Genomic DNA, 22,281 nt, shown 5'->3' with positions numbered 1-22,281 from the left:
CGTTGAATATATAACCACTTGGAAATGACTCAGCTTTGAATAATTATATCACTATTAAGTACCCTTTATGACAATTGCTTCAACAAATGCAAAATCTTTTTTTAGCAAATGACAGTAGATCCAGACTCGTTTTTAGTTTCCTTTCCTTCAGTAGCGTTCAAGGTCAGTTTCTAGAGAGAGTACACCAATGTATTCGAAAATGTTAGATCTGTCAACTACAAGTGAAAGAATTCTCGCATTATCTCGCTACGTTATAGCGCTCTCGTGATATCTTAACATCATGACGCTGTTTTTTGTTCCTGGCCGCTTTACGACCATGCATTATGCAATGCAACACTTCAGAAGTGAGGACTATCAGCTCACGTTACTGTGATTACGTATGAGACATCAAACCCAGATATCGATTTTCTAGTAGTCAAATAATGAGAAGAAAAAACAGAGAAAAGAAATAACCGATGCTCAGAATTTTTAACCATTTTATTCCGTACAAAAACTTGAAGCCAGAAGTATTTTCCATCGCTCCCAATATTGTAAAATGAAAAAAGTCACTATACACCATTTAAGACTTATTTTTAACATGGGAATGAAAAACTTGGAAATATCAAAATTTTTACAACTGTCTCAGAATCCTAATAGCATTACTAGAACCATAATAATGACTGACTGTGAGAATGTGCGGTTACGTGTCAAAAATTAAAAAAAAATCAAAACAACTTAAATCTCAGACTTGTGGATTTTTCTGTAAAATAGGACAATGGCCTTGAAAAAAGCTGACTCAATAAATAAATAAATAAATCAAGTTTTCATTTCGAATATAGAAAAAGTCTTGTATAAATGCGGACAATGCATCCAAATTCCGGTCCTTTTTGTTTCTGAGAGAGCCTCATTATTGACTGTGCGTGCTGTCTGTCGGCATGAGCCAAAGCAATGCATGACAACAAAGACAGTATTATGTTCGAGCTATCTACTTGTATAATCAAACACTTCATTAAAATGGTAGCCGAATTCGTAAGTGTTCAACGCTAATGGGATACATCTTTATTATCAGCGACGGGGCGAACTATGCGACGCACAGACATGTTTCCCTTCGGTATCTCACAAGGTCAAATTCCGTGTTCGGGTCATAATTTTATCAATGTCATGAGTCCGTGGAATTCACATCTTGCATATATGAACGTGATTATACTGACATGGTCTGCTTATGCTATGAGCGAGAGGAAAACATTTTTGTTTGGGTTTTTCCTTTTCGAATATGACCTGCACGGTTTGCACCGTCAGATTTCAGGGCAGAAGGTCACAGAGCTGTATCGGGTTCTACCCTTCTTTCTCGTGCGCAAATGTAATTTGACAACTGGCCTTTCGATTTGGCGGGCGGCGACGTTGTTGAATGTTTCATCAGTGCTCGTGACATTTCCGTCGTCAGCGCAGTACAATAAATCGAAGTTGAATTAGTCAAACGCTTGGCAGATGAAACAGACGACCAAAGAAACGATAATACGCGTATTCTAAAAAATATTATTTGATTTGTGTTATGAATTTTTCCTGGCTGTATTGCCCGTATGTCACGGACCGCGGAAAACTACAATATAATTTTGGCGCGCGGATTGAAAGGGTCACAACGCCATTGGGCCCTATAGATTGGCACAGGTAGATAATGCACGGCCCTTTCAATTATTTTTCCCTTAATTTCCCCTGTATTGAGAGGAAGTCCGCGGGGCTGAGAGTCCTGGGCTAATCCATTAAAGAAGTGTACAGGTAGACCCGCCAACTTTAAAGGAGGAAGGGATTCGTAGTCAACAGAGCACCTAACATAAGTTTAGGAAGGTGACAGGATGTTTAGCCGCATATTCACAGAAACGGGTCCAAATTATGGACCAACATAAGCAAAACTCCAGCAAAACGTGAACAGTGGTTGGCGTCGGTGAGAAGAAAGAGAATCTCTCGTTCGTGGCTTTTCGAAATTAAATGTTCGATGTTGTATTGTAACAGAAGCGGGACTGGGAGCTGAAAAACATGGCTGTCAAAAGCCGCATGATATCAGTATTCTGGAGGTCCAGTTCGCGGTGGCTATTTTTAGGTCAGTCGGTAGTATCATCGAGACAGTGACGACGGTCACAAAATACAGCCAAGTACTGCATGTCAACAAGATCATTCAAACGTGTTGCCAGATAAGAAAAATATTTCTGAGAACCTGTAAGTTGACAGAAATAATGTGAGTGGGGTTACTTATATTAAAAAGGGGGAACATGATCTCAAACTGTGTTGATTTCTAACGCTACACTGTTAGCAGCAACGGCCTTGAGAAGTGGACTAATCCTATTTAATTTAAGCGAGACAAAAAACGGTTTAAATTGAGTTGTCAAATCTATCTTACCGTTGTAATAAATTAATAGAGATATTTACAAAAAAAAAGGTTGGCGACATATCCAACTGATATCCACATATAAACATACAAAATGTGTCTTTGTGTGTTCTTATATTGCTCATAGTACCCTCAAATTTGACTCTTTTTTTCTGATCGCTCACTTTACAATCGAGTCGGGAAAAAAAACTATTCAGTGGAATTTGCTATGGTCGTGAACAAACCAATCTGACGTCATAGGGAGAGATTTGCTCCCTAACGGAGTGGGAAATCAAAATAACTACAATTCTATACTTTGATATTTTACAAGTGAATTAACCACTGCTGATAGGAGTGCATCTTTGGCTATCTACCGCAACAACTCTAACTATCAATACTTAAACTCTAACCAATGCAGTCGACTGCGAGAAATCTGTGGATTTTAATGGAGTATTGCATGTCACCCATTTTGAGAAAAATACCTCACCAAATAAACCCTAGCTCCCATACCCTATACATACGTCCAGCCTCCCCTTTGAAAACCGGGGGGTAAACCATGTGCAGGGGGATTAAAGAAAGGGGTTTTAAAAATGATATTCAAGGTCAAGGTAGATGTCAAGTATAAAATATCTTGAAGACTAATTGAGTGATCACACCAGGAAAGGTGCGTTGTGAATTTTTTTAAATTTTTTTGTGGATATTTTTGGTTGAGTACGAGTGGGAAAACCCCAACTTTGAATCGTTTAACAAAATGAAGTTTTTTAAGAGGTGAGGCTGTTGCCACATGGTTTCCATGGCAACTGAGTGGCTACGCAGTAGCATCAATTTTTTTGCATTGTTTTGTCACTTTCGGTGCGATGTCAATGCTATGTCAAGTAAATGCACACACAATACCTTAAATGTCGACCCCAAGCCTGTGGACTTACAGCGGAGCGATCGGTACAAAACGTATACAGTACATACGTAATACTGGTCGAGCTGGGTCCAACCCTGCCCGAAGGCTCGCTCTAGCTCTGGTCGCGCATTGAACCGAAATTCTGCCGTTGTCTCAGGCCACTTACTTCCATTGTATGCCTTATATGTATGCATTCATGAACCATGGGGTTTCTTTTCCTGGTTCTGTGTACCGTGAGTTCGATGTCCAATTTGCAGAATTAGAAAGATCTATTTTCAAACTGTACACAAAAGAAAATAAAAACATGCTGGTATCCGAAGCGACGTCGACAGCGTATCATGTTTATTCCTTCCAATCGGCAACAAATCACCTCATATCGACGCTCGCTTTCTATTAAGGGCTTGATATTGTAAAAATGTGTTGTGCTCGTCCGAAAATCCGTTGTAGATGTCATTTATGGGCTGGAGGGGCAGCGAGTTCCCTGGGTACTTCGGCGACCCTGCTTTGGAATAAGAGCAGTTTTTCCGTCTTCCTATGCACGAACACGGACACACAGACGAAATCGTCCTCTTTATTTGCGGATAAGGCGACGAATGCGCATTATGATAATGAGTTGAAATATCCGTTATATCTATGTGATGACCTTCGATGCTATTACCGTGGAAATCGGCGAAATCACGAACCCTCTGAAGTTCTGCCTCCCTCTGGGCCTGCTGCTCACGACGTTCGTCTTCGGTGTTGAGCGTCAACAACCTCAACACCAGCAAGTTGAGAGAGGCGCCAACCACGGTTAGGCCCACAAGAATATAAGTCAAGCTGAACGCCACATACTCGGGCCTGTCCTGAAGGGCGTTATCCTGTTGCAAGGCGACAAAATCGCCAAAACCTATGGTCGTCAGGGTAATAAATATGTAATAATAAGAATCTATGAAACTCCAGCCTTCGAACTTGGTAAAAGCGAAGGCTCCCGTGATGGTGATCACGCTGACGTTGAAGGCTCCGACGACGACCAAGTTTGTGTGCGAGACCTCCGTGTTCCGAAATCCAAGAAGTTTTTTGATATGTTTTAAGCAATACGCAATGAACACGTTCAGCCGCTCGCCAATGCTCTGAAACATCACCAAACTCAGGGGTATCCCAATCAGTGCATAGCCCATACAAAACACTTTCCCTCCGATGGTCATCGGCGCCGTGTGCCCGTATCCTTCAAACGTCAGGCAGAGGAGGGTGGAGGGGAAAAAGACACAGAAATAATATTATTAATAGACAAAAATTATGAAGTCATGCTGCAGGTAGGAACGCTGTTATTAAAAATACAAAGCACGTGCCTGTAAAATACTCTGTACGTTTCGCTCAAAATTCGGTGACGATCTCCAGCCGCACGTACACACACAAACAATCATACATTCAAAACATCTGTTCCAACACAGCATTACAAAAAAATGAGCTAAAAATAATACAATTTCATAACTGGTGTATGGTTTGCCCGCCAACCCTCGAGTGCTCAAATGAGTTTGACAACGCGGACCGTCCTTACCCGGTCCTACCAATGTCCCGTGCTCGCCACGGTGGCATGGTATTTTTTATCTCTTGTCCACACAAAGCGTGTACTCAGCTCTATGAAAACACCACTCGGCCACGATGAAATAAATAAAAGACGGTTATGTTGCTCTCTGGATAGCGATACAATGTCACCCAAGGCCAGTTTATAGCTCCGCTGCCCCTGATAGTGCGGTTGGAGTGATGTGAAGCAAAAGTATATAAAAACAAGCTGAAAACTGTTCCATTCGGAAACGGATGGAGAGACGCAGAACGGATTGCGATATACGCTGGTGCGCTGACAAAGGAGCTACGCTATTACGCCATTTTCACTCGGTTTTATAGGGGCACGGAATGAAAGACACGAACGCTAGGGTCACGGTGGCAAACAACGGTGCCACCGTTTGATCGAAAGCCCCCTTAAGTACTGCGGTTGAAATGAGCGTAGAACCCGTTCGCGTTAGAATGAAATCGCCACTGTTCTCGATGTTTAACACAGGCTCTCCGAAATGTCAGTTTATGCGTAGAAATATTCAACACCGCGTCAGAGAGCACTTCTACGGGTAGGCATACTACATAGGCTTTCACAGTGGGCGAGAATGGCTGCGACTATTCACTCGAGCGCACCCAGTCAGTCACACACCGACACATTCACTGATCCTGCGACCATGTTCGGGTGTACAGCACAGTTCTACCCATGTCAATAACACATTCAAAAAGGACACTATGAACATTAATTACCTATTGTTGTGATGATCGTAGTGGCGAAGTAAAAAGAACCGGCAAATTTCCACTGTACTCCTGCTTTGTGCGGCACAAGACGAATAATAGTCTTTTCCATATCTCTGTAGACTTCGTCGGATATGTTGTACTCTCTTTTATAGAAGAGCTCTTTTTCGAGATATTGCTCCTTATCACTTTCCTCGAAGTCCGATTCTAGAGCGTCGAAGACCGCCGCACCGATCAGTAAGTACGTGAATTCACAGACAATCAGCGAGAGGGTCCGGACGTTCTGTTTTTTCATCATCGTGTCCATGTCAAGAGGATAATTTCAGTCCCAAATTCAAAGCCATACTGTTGGCGGCTGCTCGCTCATGTCGGTCTCCGCACAGACATACACTGGCTTTCACTACTTCGGCAGCCGATGCGCAACACCGATGAAAGTGGGCAAGTACTGCGCAGTTAATGAATATGCAAATTTTGTCGATGGCCGCAACGGCCACCAGCTGGCGTAAAACAGGCTTCTCACCATCTGTGCTGTAAGGCTAGCAGATTGATGACTTCGTTTCAGTTTGTATTCATGTTTCACATTTCTCAAATATGACAGCGGTAAACGTTGCTCTATTTTTTCATAGAGCTTAACAAACGAACGAGCTAGCTGTAGGTCTACTACCACTGTCACAGATCTTTGAGTAGCGAAGGCTGGGATTCGGTAATTATTCGTTATGACAGTGGCAGATGATGATGAAGACAAAACGGGAGTGTCATCAACACTGACGCGTGCATGCTCATGCAGTTTGACTTTAAGTCTGCTGTTTAAGTATCATGCCGACTTCGCCCTTGAGATAGAGACCAGCTGTGTGTGCCACCGAGTGAATAAAAACAAAACCCAGGCAAGAATATGCCGGGTTCTTCTTCGGCCGGGTAGAAGTGACAGCTGGGGTCGTTGGTGGCTATTTCGATACTAGCTCTCAAGCTCATCCTTGATGTGGTCAATGAACTCAGTAAAATATCTTGCTCTGAAGTCACAGCTAGGCTACATACAGGATTTAAAACCTACGGTTTATCTCTTTAATTGCATTCCTCTGCCGGCCGATAGCTTTGTCTAACTTTAGGGCAAAAGGACGCGGGCAAGAAAACCAGGTTGAAGAAAGGGGTCGTTTTTTTCTTTTTCAGCGTTTAAAAATAGACCAATAAAGCTATGGTAGAAAAAGGGCACGTACGATGCTTTCATTGTCGAGTTCACAACAGAAGTTACAAAATCGAATCGCCGATAATGCAGAGTTCGTTAACCACCACACATCAACAACGCGACGCAAACATATGATGTAATGGCTAAAAAACCGAAAAGTTTTGTTGTTCGTCATCGCACGCGTCGATCTAGGCTAGCCACGTCGGCCTTACATTTTCCACGTTCCCTAAAGAAATCATCTCGCCAACCGGTCATAGATACACATTACTTTATGCTTTCTTTATTGAAAACGAAGAATCAAGTTTGTGAACGTTGTGAGAAATGCCAGTGCTCATTACGAAATGCTAAAAATGGCAACCGCAAACGGGTCAGCATCTTACGTAATATAAAGAATGTCTGAAGCAGTTCAGATTTTGGAGTGCAGTGCTTGCGTTCACTTTTGAACGACGAAAGCTTACTTTTTATTTGTACGCCTAAAGGTTTTAGACAATGAACTGGCTTCCTGACGGTAAACAAAAACACTCCACTAAACGAGCCAAAATTTGCGTGCCAATTGTTGAAGTCGGACTACGGATTAGCATCGAACAATGTGCCGAAGAGTAGTGTATCGGACGCAGCCAGGCGTCAGAAAGTGATCTTTTGTCTGCAAGGCATTTATGCTAATGTTTCGTAAGCCCTCACTGAAAATCTGGTCCGCTGTGCAGATTTAGGGATTTAGGGGATTGCTCATGTCGATTTCCAAAGCAAACGACGAGGAAATAGAGCAGGAAAACACTCATAATACAACGACCAAACCCAGGCAAAACAGAAATGACAGCATTTCTCGCGATTCTTTTCAAATACTGACTGCTGATTGGTCTGTTCATGATGACGTATGGATGTCAGAAAAAAGATAAGTTAAACATTTTCAGAATAAAGCCCGGCAGATGGAGTATCTCGTGAATCAGTGATCATCATTCAAGTTTAATCGCCATTGAAAATAGGAAAGACGTAGACAGTAATCTTGATAATAACCGCTTTAGCTTTACAAAATCGCCGAAACGGAACGTTTACCTCCGGCTTCTACCAACACTGGGCCCTGCATGGCCCTGCATGGTTAAATTCTGTCTCGCTGTAACCGTCTTTTCCAGGGTTTTATAATTTCAGTCGCAGTCCACCCTTTTCATTGCACGTGTGGCTATCATCCTGTCTCTTCCCTAGTCTACTTCGTCTTACTACATCTCTCTCACTATGTATGTCTCAGTTTTTCTGTCAGTGTGTCTAAGTTTCTCTTACTAGTCTCTCTCTCCCCTCTCCCCCTCTCTCTCTCTCTCTCTCTCTCTCTCTCTCTCTCTCTCTCTCTCTCTCTCTCAGATTTGAAGAGAGCGCCTGGCACACTTTGATGTGGTGATGTGCTTTTGATGTGCTGAATATCACAGGTTCAATGGAATGTTACCACAGAAACAGTTCCGCCTTCTTCCTTTGACCGGTAAAATTGTCTGGCATTCCCTTTCAAACCGGTCAATAGACTCAATGTAAATAATTAGATGTACATATACCTGTCCAGTGTTTGTAACTCGGAGTGACTTTTAACTGACCTAGCAACGGTGTAGTTTTGTACTTTTCATTGTATGATGAGCGTGTCACCAGACACTGCAGTAAAAGCCATGTCAAAGAAACAGAAGACTTGGGTATGTAAGTTTGTGGCCGACCTCGAAATTTTGGTCAAGGATCCGTACTTATCTATCTCTGTTTGGTAGCGACTTTGACGCCGCGCCGTGATACGCGGCTTGTGGCAATATATTCACGCAAATCTGCCCGGCATGGTCGGTTAGAGGAGAGCTGAACATAAGAAAGTACCTTAACCAACATGGACAGAACTTAAAGGTATACAGTCACCTGTAATCTAAATATGCCCATATATGGTCAAAGGGGCGTTCCTTGGTATTCAAAATGCCCATGTGAGGGCGCTATTTTTTAAAAGCGGCCACCCGCTTAAAATCTGTGATTGGTTAGATTTTCTCTTTCCATGGTAACTGTGGCAAAATTGGAACAGGTGACAGTATACCTTTAAACGAATTCACCATAACTTTGCAACCTAAGGTAGAACGCGCCTCGGGGACAGAAATTCGGGCCTTCAAATTTTATCAATTCTCTTCTGACCTACCACTTGTCGGGGCTCATTTTAAAGGTTTTGGTGAAAGAAAATTTTTCACCGTCTTAGTTTTTCGGAAATAGAAAATTTTATTTTCCCCCATAGAGTTAACACAAGAATGGTGGCCACTTTGAATTTCAAATATCAAGAAATCTTAGGTAATTCGTCTCTCTAGTACCGACGTTTGTTCGGTGACCCCTGATTTTGATTCTTGCTTGGGTAAGAGAATGGCCGAAAGTTTCATTGAGGAAAGTTTGAGCAAAAGTTTAAGTCTTTCACTTTCGAGGCGCATATAACCTTAGAGGATTGTCTGAGCGATGTCAACGTGAGGTCAAGAAATGAAGTTACAAATCAGGGGGAAAGGCGTGAGGAAAAAAAGTATTACTTAAACTAGAAATAAATTTTCTACCTCGATGAATACAAGCAAGGCTTTTTTTTAGTTTTTCTTTTTGTTTTCTCTTCTGTTTTTTAAATCTAAAACAGCACGCTATTACAATATGGTTTGCAATATGGATGATTTATTTGGTTCACGGATGGGTTTCAATGTCATCGGAGAACGGACGTTGTGACAGCGCTCGCACTGTGAACTTTTGACGTGATAGGAAATTATACATCGCCTCGTGTAGAAAGTATAGTTGTACATTTCATCAACTGATCTGGGTCCGTTTCAGAATTTGAACAGGATTAGAATTACTATTTTGGTGGTAAATGTTAACTTGGAAATGGATACATTAAATTTTTTGACAGCTTTTTGACTTCGATCTTTAGAAACGAGACACAAGCTTCAACACAGTCCCTCTATAGGGACTGTGCTTCAACTGTTGATCATAGTTTCATCGTTTTCGATCTAGAAATGGACACAGTTGCCCTGCCAACAAGGTCATTGAATCCGTGGCATTTTTAGGCCAACCATATTTCGATGTGGAAATCAGAGAAAGACATGATAAATTATGTCTAAATTGCATTTTGTTACAGATTTCAGACCCAAGGAAATGACGTTTACAACTAATTTTACATAAACCGATACGATTTTGTGAACGAATTTGAAAATTTAAGTTGCGCGAGGTGCACGATACATTTTATGGCCAGGCATTTTTCTAGTTTGGAAAGAGAGAAACGTTTGTGTGGAATCGGCTTTAAATTGATGTTTACGAATGTTGACTAGCAATATTGCGCATGAAGTAGTTGCACTGGTGCGATGTGTTCTGTCTTATGCGTGCAACAAAATCGAATATTGCAATTTGATACACTGCCCCTTATTTCGGATATGCGATTTTCGATATTGGTTTGGACCCGACAATGTTACATTTTTAGTGATGATCCCGTCTCACTCAGACTGATACATTTTAGACAAAACATCCATCCGCGCCTATACTGTCGACGGTTTCCTCAATAGCTGGTGTCTACATGTAAAAAGCGTGCTCCTTCCTGCCCTTGTGATACTTTCTGATAAAACTGCAAAGTTAGTGTCTATGCTGAGCCGCTCTTTACTCGGCCTGAGGCTGATTTGAAAGTCTGTCACAAGGACAGCTGTGGATGTAAAACAGTTGTCAGTCGATGATGTATAAAGGCACTTCTTGATCTCGGAAAAGTGAAAAAAGAAATTAAGAAAAGACATCGAGCTGTAGAGAATTGCAAATTACGTGTTTATCAACCCCCATCAATTAATTATTTTATTCTCAATAAGGAACGCATCTGGCCGAAAAGTAGTTACCCTGAAACTTTGTCCACTCTGTCACACGCAACTCCATAACAGCTCTATTGGGATGGGGGGGGGGGGGCATGGTGACCATGTGCCGTGTTTCGGAAACAAAGCAGAGTAACTCGTTTGTAATTAAATATGCCTAGCATGCTGACTGAAACGTTCATTTAATGTAAAACTTATTATGTTTGGCATGGCCGTCCGACTTGTGACACCAGGTCAAGGTCAACATTAAAGCCACTAGGGTTCTCGCATTAGTGGAGTTCTCCTCCCAGTCATTAATTTGCACAAACTGATCTCAACCTTTTGGCATCTTTTGCTAATCCTGCAAATACAGTTTATACAAGCGTTCGATTGACGGTCCGTTCAAATCGCCAGCGGTCATTGATTCCCAACACCAACGCTCGAATTTCCAAAAAAATCGTCTTCCAGTCGCGTTAGAATTTGAATATAACCACAGAGTTCGATCGGCAGCATCTTCGCGCTGACCGCTTGGCAGTTGTCTGCCCTGTTGCAGCCGGAAAAAAAACCCTAAAAAGTGGCAGTTTCTAAAGCGTGTGCCCGCGTGTTGCCTATTTGGTGTCCACTTACACAGTGAACGCAACCACGGCTTCGCGCCCTTTTAAAAGGAGGCTCCGCCTTTACAAATGAAAAATTGACAAACGAATTAACTTCCTGTTCTACACCAAATTTCGATATTCGATTTATTCCTAGCATATTGCAAAGCGATGGTCTTTACATCTTCTCACTTGTTTTTTGCGAACATTACATATGTGCTGGATTTCGAGCTAATACGCGTTTCGTTCTCTAATGTCGTCATCAAACATAATCTGGCCGCGTAATACACAGTGTTACATGTAAAATCCGATGTTGGAAATGCCAACTCTAAAACGACAATCACGGAAAGAAATATGACGATATTTCAGAATTCCTTCTTCGATTTCGACATTAAAAATCGGTTGGCCTAAAATGCCACGGATTTCATTGCCCCTTTTCTATCCAAAGAACTTTAAAAGACAATGTGATAGACTTGCAAACACGATGCACTCATTTCAAAATGAGATGCTGCGTTGACAAATGAAATCTGGTCCGGACTGGATTCGCTATACAGAAACACATGTGAACAGCAACACACAGATTGACAAGTTGAGAACCAGGAATTCATTTGATTTTGGAGTAAATAAAACAACTTTACCTTACAAACAAAGCAAGATCAAAATCTTTGGTGGTAATTGAGAATATCTTTACCATGATCACCACCAGTGCGATCACACTTTCCATTCCGTGACGAGTCACGCATAGCACGACACAATGAAGGCAGGCGTCCATTGTCTACCGTCATTAGCATAATAAAAGCACAAACATCTTGTCCTCCATAAGAAGATCTCCTCATGTTGTGTAGCATAGAAGGTGCTGACATAAAATGTCAAAACTGACAATATACCTTTGTCAACGAATTGTTGACACTACAGCTGATTTATTCTTCTGCCGCCAAAAATAACCTACTTAGTCTGACCCGAAATGTCACCACTCTTTTATCAACGCGCCAAAAAGGTCTTGATTTTCCAATCGTCGACCGGAAAGTCAACGGAATTCTTGATGCGTCCACTTCCCTGCCATGTGCAACCATGGGCTCTCGAGAAAAAAAATAAGACGCTACCCGAAGAGAGTCACAGCATGTCACTAACAATTCGTCACAGCTTTCTGTCCGTTCGGACAAGTGAGTTGTTCAATTCCAAATTAGGCCTAATCGAAGGGCCAGTATCTCTAACTTTGGATGGGTTTTTCATTATCTTTTTTAAATGTACATTTCAGTTTCTTTTTCTCCTGTATATATATATATATATAGAGAGAGAGAGAGAGAGAGAGAGAGAGAGAGAGAGAGAGAGAGAGTTTCTTGTTCTCCTGTATATATATATATATATATATATATTATATATATATATATATATATATATATATATATATATATATATATATATATACATATATCGGTATCGTTATTGTTAAATTTTAATCTGGACTAAAATTCAAATATAAACATTAACAGTGAACTTTACACATTGTCATGTTTTCTTTAAAAGCTGAATAATCCGTGGCATTATTAGGCCAACCATATTTCGATGTGGAAATCAGAGAAAGACATGATAAATTATGTCTAAACTGCATTTCGTCACAGATTTCAGACCCAAGGAACTGACGTTTACCAGCTAATTTTATATAAACCGCTGCGATTTTGTGAACGAATTCGAAAATTTAAATTGCAAGAGGTGCGCGATGCATTTTGCGGCCAGACATTTTTCTAGTTTTGAAAGAGAAAAACATTTGTGTGGAATCGGCTTTAAATTGATATTTACGAGTGTTGACTAGCAATATTACGCATGAAGTAGTTGCTCTTGTGCGACGTGTTCTGTCTTATGCGGAAACAAAATCGAATATTGCAATTTGATACACTGCCCCTTATTTCGGATATGCGATTTTCGATATTGGTTTGGACCCGACAATGTTACATTTTTAGTGATAATCCCGTCTCACTGAGACTGATACATTTTAGACAAAACATCCATCCGCGCCTATACTGTCAACGGTTTCCTCAATAGCTGGTGTCTACATGTAAAAAGCGCGCTCCTTCCTGCCCTTGTGATACTTTCTGATAAAACTGCAAAGTTAGTGTCTATGCTGAGCCGCTGTTAACTCAGCCTGAGGCTGATCTGAAAGTCTGGCACAAGGACAGCTATGGATCTAGAACGGCTGTCAGTCGATGATAGTTACATAAAGGCACTTCTTCAAGTTGATCCCGGGAAAAATGAAAAAAGAAAGTAAGAAAAGATATCGAGCTGTAGAGAACTGCAAATTAATTACGTGTTTATAAACCCCCATCAATTATTTTATTCTGAATAAGGAACGCATCTAGCCGAAAAGTAGTACCCTGAAACTTTGTCCACTCTGGCAAACGCAACTCAATAACAGCTCTATTGGGATGGGGAGGGGGGGGGAGAGCATGGTGACCATGTGCCGTCTGTTTCGGAAACAAAGCAGAGTAACTGGTTTGTAATTAATATGCCTGACTGAAACTTTCATTTAATGTGAAACTTATTATGTTTGGCAAGCCGTCCGACTTGCGACGCCAGGTCAAGGTCAACATTAAAGCCGCGATTTTCAATCCCAGGTTCTCGCATTAGTGGACTTCTCCTCCCAGTCAAACGCTTGGCCAGTACGATGTTTGATTTCTATAACATTGATTACACAAACTGATCTCTACCTTTTCGCTTCTTTTGCTAATCCTGCAAACAGAGTTTATACAAGGTTAGCATTTGATTGACAGTCCGTTCAAATCGCCAATGGTCATTGATTCCCCGACACCAACGCTCGAATTTCCTGAAATCATCTTCCAGTCGCGTTAGAATTTGAATATAACCACAGAATTCGATCGGCAGCAGCTTCGCGCTGACTGCTTGGCAATTATCTGCCCTGTTGCGGCCGGAAAAAACTAAAAGTGGCAGTTTCTGGAGCGTGTGCCCGCGTGTTGCCTATTTGGTGTCGACTTACACAGTGAACGCACCCACGGCTTCGCGCCCTTTTAAAAGGAGGCTCCGCCTTTACAAATGAAACATTGACTAACGCATTAACTTCCTGTTCTACACCAAATTTCGATATTCGATTTATTCCTAGCATATTGCAAAGCGATGGTCTTTACATCTTCTCACTTGTTTCGTGCGAACATTGCATATGTGCTGGATTTCGAGCTAATACGCGTTTCGTACTCTAATATCATCATCATATATAAGCTGGCCGCGTAATGCACGGCGTTACATGTAAAATCCGATGTTGGAAATGCCAACATTAAAACGACAATCACAGAAAGAAAAATGACGATATTTCAGAATCCTTCTTCGATTTCGACATTCAAATTCGGTTGGCCTAATAATGCCACGGATTCTGAATACATGTAGTGGGCGTTAAGCTTTTGAGAGTGGAACAAAAACTTGCGGGTGTTGTACAAAACAAAATAAGGAAAACGTCATCAACACTTATAGCTACCATTTTAACTGTTAAAGTCGTTGAACTTCAGGACTGTATGACTCTGCTCCTGACCACATTCATGCAGTACGTACCGGCTTACCTCATGGACGGGGGATATTTCAAGGTAGAACGTGCCGGACATTCAAATTTCTACAATTCTTTTCTGATCTACCACTCGTGGGGGTTCATTTTAAAGCTCTTGGCGAAATAAAAACACCGTCTAAGTTTTTCGAAAATCCAAAAAATATAATTTTCCCCCATAGAGTTAACACAGGAATTGCGGCCATTTTGAATTTCAAATATCGCAAAATATTGGGAAATTTGTTTCGCTAGTTCCAAACTTTTCACGTTGACCCCGATGTTTATTTTTGATTTGGTGAGAGAATGGTTGAAAGTTTCGTTCGGGAAAGTCTGAGCAAAGTTTAAATCTTTCACTTTCGAGGCGCCCTTTGACCTCAGCTCGGAAAAAAAATGTCCTTATGACGTCATAGGTCACCAGGGGGGTCAGGGTGCAAAGGGATGGAACAGTAAATTTTCGATTGAAATGTTCATAACATAATAATCACCTGAATAACAGGAGCTTCAATTACTGTGATATATGGCCTTACTTGAGAAATTCATTAAATATGCAAATTAACTATTAATCATCGCACCACCCTCAGTTCATCAAACTTACAGCATAATTTTGACCAGTGTACCTCAGACTTCCGCCTAAATTCAGTTCATTCAGTTTTGATATATGGCCTAATTACAATAATACGTTAAAATATTCAGATGGGTTTAAAAAAAAATTTAGGATGTCACGCTAACCGAACATTGAGCATAACTAAACATAAGCTTATGTATCAAAAAAGTACATCAGACGTTCGATCAACTTCAGCGCATTAAGCTGTTGTGTATGACCTAATTACAAATTCCATCAATAAAAAATCAAAGTAGTTATAATCAGTATGCCATGCTCGTCAAATATTCGGTGTTACCAAACTTAGGTATGATCACAGACATAGCTACTATCTGTGGGTATGATCAATATTTTTTAGAAGTCTGATCAAATTCAATGCTTTAAGTTTTGATATATTGCCCACCTATGATAGGCCTAATTCGCTAAACATGCAAATGAGTTCATAATCAGCAGGCCACGCCTATAAAAACTTTCCAATTATATTACAATGAAGTCGTTAATATAAATCAAAGTCACATTAATTTTTGCACACTAATCCTTAAGGTATTGCATGTGAGCCGAAATGATTAATTATGCAAAAAAATCTCTTGATTGTGCAAGCTACAATCCGTAGAAAATAATTGGATCTACACATTTATAAAAAATTTAATCTGTTCCGTACTTCTGTGTCTGTCTGTGACTAAATTTTGGCTCAACCTAGTTTCGAGTTATAGGTTGAACAAAAATTTAGTCAGAGACAGACACAGAATTACGAAAGAAAGACATATACGCTCCTTGTGAGCTAGGCCCGCACAGTGCCCGAAAATCCATCAATTTTCTTCTAGAAATGTTGTACAGTTTCCTCCCTTCTCTTTAAAGTTTGCGGCAATGGAAAATATTAGCCGTGCAAACAAGACTCACTGCATATAATGCACACTGTTTTGTGGTCACGTGGATTCTGGTCCGGACTAGAATTTATTTCTCGACGACAATAAGCACATGACACGTATACAGGGCTGGGTTGTCAGAGAATTTGAACATGGTTTTGGCGGGTAGAGCGTAAAACAAAGTGTGTTTTATATAGAGAATAAAAATACATCGAAAGTTGCCACTAATGGAGCCTTCCAAAACGGTCATTTTTTGCCCATAGCATGATGCTGATGTTTTTTCGTGAGACCACGACTATACTGCAAACTCAATTTGTGAAGTCACACGCTGAGTATTCGTTCTTCGACCTGCAAATCACTTACGGCGAAGGATATACAGTTTAAAAAGTTGGCCCACACCTCGAAAACAATGAATGGTCCACGTTTTCCCTAATCGTACACTTCAATGCTTGCCTGAGGGTATCTTTCATGTCTGATAAAACCATACGTACCCCCTAAGATACAGTTGAATTGAAGTAAAGCTTAGCGTGGGTCCACTATTTTTCGGTCTTTACAATGCTGGATATGCCAATCAGATTCAGCTTCGAACTTCCTACCAGTGTTTTGCCGCTCACCACGACAAAGATTTTGGACATGCGATGTTTCTGATCACCACAGTCACAGGAATAGAGAAATTACACTACGGTAACCCTATACACCATGAGTATTGCATTTCAGTTTACTAAAATTACTATTTTTAGAGCAAGGTTACCCCAAAGTGGTGGGGGAAGATGTGAGGTGGAAAGTGCCAGGTGTGATGGTGGAGGGGCGGAGGCTGTGATGAAACACCCGCTGATAGGTATTCGTTTGAGACCAAAAACGACATTTTTCATTCCTGTGTGTCGTAATCGATCTCTCGTGCAACGGGCAGCTAGAAATATGTTGTTCTATTTTTGACCGTGAATCAGATGCGTTCAATTTTAGATCACAATACGGCCGTTTTCAGTTTCTGTTTTGACAATCAATTCGACCGTATTGTCTATACTGACATATGTATTTGTATTTCCTTTAATACTTGTGTAATAAACAGGGAACCTGCATGAAAATTAAAAGGGAGAATGGCTGTAAATTCGTATATCCTCTAATTGAATCAGATATAATGTTCTGAAAGGCAAATACAGCCCTATTCACCTTTTAATATATATTGAAATACCAAGTACTGACCTTGTCACCGTGACGCGTGTACAATATGCATCGTTAGTATTGACCGAATACCTGTAATAATAGTAGAAGGTTGTTCAACGACACCCCTTGGAACTTCGCTGAACAGTCAAAGACAATACGGATCTTCTTTAGTTTCTTTGGATGATATACTCCATATCCTTCCATCGTCTCGATCTAATTCGTCATTAGGGACTTGTATTGACAACTTTCTGATTATTTTTAACTGGGAGATCACAACATGTTCGAGTTAACCCTTTGAGTGCTGTAATTTTCCCCACCAATTTTACTGCAATATTTTTCCAATTTTTGTGATTTTTTCTGATTTATTTGATAGTTTTGGACCAAATAGACATCATATTTTATTGGCTATAGTTTTTTATCAAAATTTTGGCAAAAATCTCACAAAAATTGATATTGGCGACAAAAATTGACTTTGGCGCTTAAAGGGTTAATGGCACTTTTTCTGATGTATGTATCTCATCTACTGGCTCACCACAAGGTTGTGTACTGTCACCACTTCTGTATATTTTGTATACTGATGATTGCAGAAGTCACCATGATGACAGATTTATAATTAAGTTTGCAGTTGATTCTGCTATAGTCAGTCTACTCCAAGATCATGAAAGAAATCATGGGCCAGTGGTTGATGATTTTGTTAAGTGGTGTAAAAGTTCTTTCCTTGACCAAGGATATGTGTATTGATTTTAAGAGAGATGTAACACAAGTTGATGTAAAATTATTAACGGTAAAGAAGTGATATTGGTTGAGAAATACAAATATCTGGGTTCTATGTTGGAAAATAAGTTGCGATGGGAGGATAACATTAATATGATTTTAAGTAAGTGCCAACAGCGCTTGTTCTTCTTGAGGAAGTTGAATTTATTCAAAGTTGACAGAAAGATGCTAGTGCTTTTTTACAGATCATGCATTGAAAGTGTCTTAAGTTTTATACTCACTTGCGGGTTTGGAAACCTTACTGTACAGTGCAAAAAACAAACTTGGCAGAATAGTAAACATCTGTAGTAAAATTATACCAGTTTCAATACATTTTATAAATACTAAGTTTTAAACAAAGCCAATTCTATAGTCAGAATCCATCACCACCCGCTTTACCAGGAATTTGATATTTACCAGCTCGTCGGCGTTATAGGGTCGCTAGAACTAGAACAAATAGATCAAAACTTTTGTTCATTCCTACTGCAATTTCAGTACTGAACCAAAAGAGAAACGACTAGTCATCTTTGTTTTTAATGTGTTGTATCGACCACTGTGTTTTAAAGTGATAATGCTTTTTGGGCATTAAGCCCCCACTCCCTTTGCTTTTAATATCTTTCTCTATAGTCAACATCCCAGTTTTTATGTACTTGATGTTTCTAGTGATATTCTTAATAATGTTATATAGTTTTCGCTGCTTTTTTGTTTTCAAATATATCTTGTGTAACTTTTTAACCTGAATGCTGTCGTACAAAGAATTGCCCACACTTTTGGGATAATAAAAAGCTATTGTATTGTATTGTATTGTATTGTATTGTATTGTATTGTATTGTATTGTATTGTATTGTATTGTATTGTATTGTATTGTATTGTATTGTATTGTATTGACTGAAATTCGGCTGTTAAGGTAGTATGCGCCTCGAAAGTAAAAGACTTAAACTTTTGCTCAAACTTTCCTCAATGACACTTTCAACCATTCTCTTCCCAAAGCAAGAATAAAAATCTCGGCTCACGGTGCAAAATTTGGTACTTGAGAGGCAAATTACCTAAGATTTCCCGATATTTGAAATTCAAAATGGCCGCCATCCATATGTTAACTCTATGGAAAAAAATAGAATTTTCGATTTTTGGAAAAACTAAGACAGTGAAAACTTTTCTTACACCAAGAGCTTCAAAATGAACCCCCACAAGTGGTTTATCAGAATATAATTGACAAAATTAGAAAACCCGAATACCTGTCCCCGAGGTGCGTTCTGGCTTAACAACAACATAAGATATTACCCATATAAGGGCTGTGTTGATATGTTGAACCTCGCGCTTGCTCACGCGATATAAGGAATAGAGCGAGAACCTTAAAGTGATAGAGAGAAGACAAATGATGGGAAGTATAGTGAAAGTTGCTGCAGCTTGAGCTTTTTGGAACAGCAGCTGTAACTTGTGATGAATTTTTTTAAACTTTTGTATGCCAGCTGCATTTGCTTGTCCCTCTCCCCAAAGCATGTTGAAACGCCCATTATTTACCTTGTCAATACAGCGTCTACACATGTAAAATGCACTGGAACTGTTAATAGTCCGCACCAGAATTCACTTGTCAACAATAATAACGCAGTTTACTGGTATTGTTAACATTGGAATTCTAGTCCGGACCAGAATTCACTTGTCAACGATCATAACGCAGTTTACACATGTACAGGCTGAGTTGTAAAGCTGAATATTGTGTATCTCAACATGCTTTTGGGAGTAGAATAAGAAACTGTAGTTGACACTGTATTTGAAACTGTATATGTAGTTGACAAGTCAAACAAATTACCATCATACCATCCGTAATCCGATAACACTTTAGGTCAAAATTCGTAATACATAATAAATTGTTTATAAACATAGACACAAAACACCATAAATTGTTTATAAACAAAGACACAAAACAGCACAGAACAGATAGTAAAGCACCGGTACACACAACAAAGTCAAGTTCGTGAAAGAAAGATATATTGACCGGTCCCTCTGGCAAAAAGACCAAGAAGTGATTAGTGCTAAAATATTCACCAAAAGTTACAGATGCTGGCCTATATTACTTAGATATGAGCGTGATTGTGAATTAGCTACAAAATACTCAGTATTGGAGTCCATGTCGATTGAACATGCGCAGTGACAGTTTTGTTGTATTTCTGTGTATTAATTCCTATCATCTTGACATCATCTTGCAAGCAGTTGTCATGGAAAATCCACCTTCTCATGACACACCGATGTTTTTCTGACGTCAACGATTTCGACCCTACCCTTCGACAAATAGACCTTGTTAGAACAAGAACCGATTATTATCGCAATGTCATCTGTCAATATGATACTTTTCCTTCCTTGATTGTTGACGGCTGAACAACCCCCCCCCCCCCTGCCCTCCGAAAAAACGGGAGCGGAAGAAATGATGGCGATGTTTTGACAGCTTCACTAGCAAATTGGTGTTCGTCTCTCTGGTGACCGTATAAGCCAGAGCTGGAAGTTGTCACGATGAAAAATTGGCGAGTCCATGAAATACAAATTATCCCCTAAATGGATTCTAATGGACTGTATATCGTCATTAATGAACCACGAGCTCACTTTAATATTTCTAAATGAAACTGTTACTTGCCATAATCAGAGAGCTTATCGCGATATCGCTTTTGTTACCGCTACGCATCGCATAAACACCCGATAATTCATCGAGTGGCCCATTCTCTCGATGACTGCTATAAATAGATTCATATAAATAGACCGAAAATGTGTCAATCATGGGCTTATTTTATTTCGAGACAATAAATGTACGTGCGTCCTTCTGTTGCAAAAGAACCACGCGAATCAGTCAAACTCACACACCACCTCTCTTTTACAATGTGTTTCTAGGAAACAGGTAGCGTATTTTATCAATTTCCTCTATACCTTAGCGGACAATATTGGCATATTTTTCATAAAATAACAATCACAGGCACCGGCAAACTTGTAACCTATTTGAGTAGTCGCAATTTCCATTGCTCCATCGAGCCCAATGTTACATGTTAAAAAATTTGCCAATGTTTTATTGCCCTTCGTAGCATTTATTGTCTACCGTGCAGACTTCAATCAGGCATCCTAACATCCTGCATATAGTCCGTTTGTTGTCCAAGGGTCTGAGAGTCGCCCAAAAACAGTCTGTTTAACGAGGCCGCAGACCGAGGAAAAAGGACTGTCTGAGGCGACTCTCAGGTCCGAGGGAAAATAAACGTGTGCTGTTTCCCGAATAGATGTTTTGTAACACACTTCATCCAATTTTCGCGAGGAAAAGAGAAGTTCCCGCGATCGGCTATCAAAACTCGTCCCCAGACTACAAAAGTAGCCAACAGTTTTTCCGAACCGTTAACCAGTTAACAGTTTCGGAAGCTGTTGACTTGTAACACGCTCTCAGCTTGCATCAGCCTCAAGGTGATGCACACTACGTGACCATAACTTAACAAATCACAACAGAGAGTTTTGACGAGATGTGTTACAATTTACATTGATTAAACCCCCACCTACGGTATGGGCAGCAATATTTGCCAATATTAGACTACACGGAAATTCTTAGTTTTCGAGCTCCTGCATATTCACATACACAGCACGACATATTACTTTGTTACCGTCCACGATATCTTGAAAACCCCAAAAAATTCCATGTGAATGAATCAGACCAAAGCACCAGGAATTACACAACATACATTGAAAAACACCTCAGCAAAAATGTGCGTTGGGATTCGTCAATTTACAGTCGCGCGTTGTGCGTAATGTTGGCGCTGATACATACACAGAGCCAGTTACCGGTTAACAGGCTGAACGACTGGTACCCGGTAAGGCTTTAAAAGCACGTTGTGCGCATGCGCACACAGAAAATGACGAATTCATTTTCCTGCGACCAAGAAGACTAATAGCCGTGGCGAATTTCTCGATTTTGTCAGTACGAAAACTGAATAAAGTGTGTTGTAAGAGACACAAAAAGTAACTTATTTACATATTTACGCCTCAAATTCGAGTAACAGTATGCATTCTCCTTCCCTTGGACCTGAGTGTCGACCCAAAGAGTTTGTTTTCCACCATGAGAGGAAACCTTCGAATTCTCGAAATGAATCCAATGAATCCCGAACGCAGAAAACCGACAAGCTGTGACGTCAAGATGCCAGGCTGTCTAATTGGTTTATGACCGTGGTGTTCCTGGAAGTGTAGTCAACGCAGCGGATGTTACGCAAATTGCATCCAAAGAGAAAACATTTCAGACCCTTGAAGG

At 40.3% G+C, this 22,281-nt stretch overlaps 1 protein-coding gene across 1 annotated transcript; it reads right to left on the bottom strand.

The window, feature by feature from the left end:
* Positions 1–459: 459 nt before the first annotated feature.
* LOC139115918 (potassium channel subfamily K member 15-like) lies at positions 460–5,952 on the bottom strand. Its single transcript, XM_070678344.1, has 2 exons — positions 5,517–5,952; positions 460–4,440 (listed from the first exon to the last, which is right to left on the bottom strand). Exons 1-2 carry the CDS (start codon positions 5,809–5,811, stop codon positions 3,608–3,610), a joined length of 1,128 nt encoding a protein of 375 aa, XP_070534445.1. The 5' UTR covers positions 5,812–5,952; the 3' UTR covers positions 460–3,607.
* Between the last annotated feature and the right edge of the window lie 16,329 nt (positions 5,953–22,281).

This window comes from Ptychodera flava, chromosome 17 (genome assembly GCF_041260155.1).
Source record: "Ptychodera flava strain L36383 chromosome 17, AS_Pfla_20210202, whole genome shotgun sequence".
In the NCBI taxonomy this organism is placed as follows: Eukaryota; Metazoa; Hemichordata; class Enteropneusta; family Ptychoderidae; genus Ptychodera; species Ptychodera flava.
This window is presented reverse-complemented; position numbering and strand designations above follow the sequence as displayed.

Bases quoted from the DNA above. Each gene is read 5' to 3' on its own strand.
- LOC139115918 (XM_070678344.1), bottom strand. From the start codon at position 5,811: ATGGACACGATGATGAAAAAACAGAACGTCCGGACCCTCTCGCTGATT. The intron at 4,441-5,516 runs GTAATTAATGTT...TGACGTTTGAAG, and splicing joins TACGATCATCACAACAATAG to GATACGGGCACACGGCGCCG.